A 1,464-nucleotide genomic window follows, 5' to 3' on the forward strand; every position below is an offset into this window, starting at 1 on the left:
CGACGCCCACGTCGAAGCCTTCGACGGAGCGGCATTAGCAGCAGTAGTGTCCGAAGTGTAAAGAGACTGCAAATATGAAGAAACGGAGGTGCATGCGGAGAGGTACAGTGACGAGACAGCGTTCGGAATCGAGGAATCAATAGGGGCGACGAAGGAAATACTCGGGTTTACCCCATCGTAGTCGATGACTAGCGCGGCTTCTCCTTGATCATGGGGAATCAATTCCTCGAAGCTAGAAAATGCGATTTGCGACTCTCGAGAGGATGCTGCCGGCTTCGCGATCTTCCTCGCGCGTACGTCGGAATCGTGACGGTTTCGCCGGTGTTCGGACAGAGGATCGTAATTGTCTGGTTCTCGTCGGCAAAGTTCTTGACGACGCTCTGCGTGAGCACGTCGAAGGGTCGGCCGAGGAGAATGTCGTATGCTGCGTTTCGAATGACGTGAGCCTGAAGATACAACACGATCTCACCGATGCGGAAGGGAACATTTCGAATGAGTCCCAACGATCGGTCCACCTCGCCGTTCGCCGATTGCATGTTCAGCTGAATTGTAGGATCGAAGAGTAGGTTGAGGCCCAGACAGACTTCTTCCGACATGGCGACGATCTGCGAACCGGGGTCGACGATGCATTCGATTTGCTCCTTGTTGTCGACCAACGCGATGATCGAACGAATCGCATTCGAATCGCGGGCGACGGTGAACTCTGCGGGGTGCTCGCCGTGAGGGATGTGCTTCAGATAGGTTTCATATGGGTCGGGGACGATTGTAGCACCGGGTTCCAACGTTGCACCTGAACACGAGAGCTGGTTGACGGCCGTGACCTCGTCGGCGCCGATTTCTACGATGTGGGCCGACGCGACGGGTTCCGTCGAGACTCGCTTAGGGGTGACGGCGTCGCGGTACTTGTTTCGAACGTCGGGCGCGATTGACAGCAACTCTTCTGGGGTTAGCGTGACGAACGGCGACTTCATCGAACGCTGGAAGATTTCTTCGGCGAGCTTCGGCTGGATGACAGGGACGATGGTCTTGTACGCTGGTTCCTTGCCCTTGTCGTTCGAGGGCTTCGGCGGAGTTGCGAAGTTTCGAACGTTCGGTGGGGCGTAGGTTGCGTCACGAGCGTTTGCGAAAGGGTGTACTGGTGGTGCTGGGGGAGCGGACGTAGTAGTAGGTCGAGATGTGGATTGCGTAGGTGGGGAAGAAGACGGCGTGGGTGCTGCTGCTGGTATCGTCGGAGGCGGGGCTATGCTTGTCGAAGTGCTCGAGGGTGCCGCCACCCCTCTCGATGTACCAGAGCCAGAGGCTTCCGCGCTTCTCGTGACGACTGGCGTCGTGGGCTTCTTCCGTTGTAGAATCTCGACGCCGTCGAAGACCTCCCTGCGTTTCCGAAGCTGAAGGAGTTCTCGCTCGAGCGCCTCAATCCTGCTGCTGGTGTTGAGCGTGAAAGTTTGCATAGTCGAGCGATCG

General features: G+C 57.2%; 1 protein-coding gene across 1 annotated transcript; it reads right to left on the reverse strand.

The window, feature by feature from the left end:
- Window positions 1–232: 232 nt before the first annotated feature.
- POSPLADRAFT_1162152 (hypothetical protein) lies at window positions 233–1,451 on the reverse strand (the record flags this gene model as incomplete). The annotated part of the gene is made up of 2 exons (XM_024487718.1): window positions 233–286; window positions 312–1,451. 2 exons carry the CDS (start codon window positions 1,449–1,451, stop codon window positions 233–235), a joined length of 1,194 nt encoding a protein of 397 aa, XP_024332717.1.
- Between the last annotated feature and the right edge of the window lie 13 nt (window positions 1,452–1,464).

Source organism: Postia placenta, assembly GCF_002117355.1.
Source record: "Postia placenta MAD-698-R-SB12 unplaced genomic scaffold POSPLAscaffold_167, whole genome shotgun sequence".
Lineage (NCBI taxonomy): Eukaryota > Fungi > Basidiomycota > Agaricomycetes > Polyporales > Adustoporiaceae > Rhodonia > Rhodonia placenta.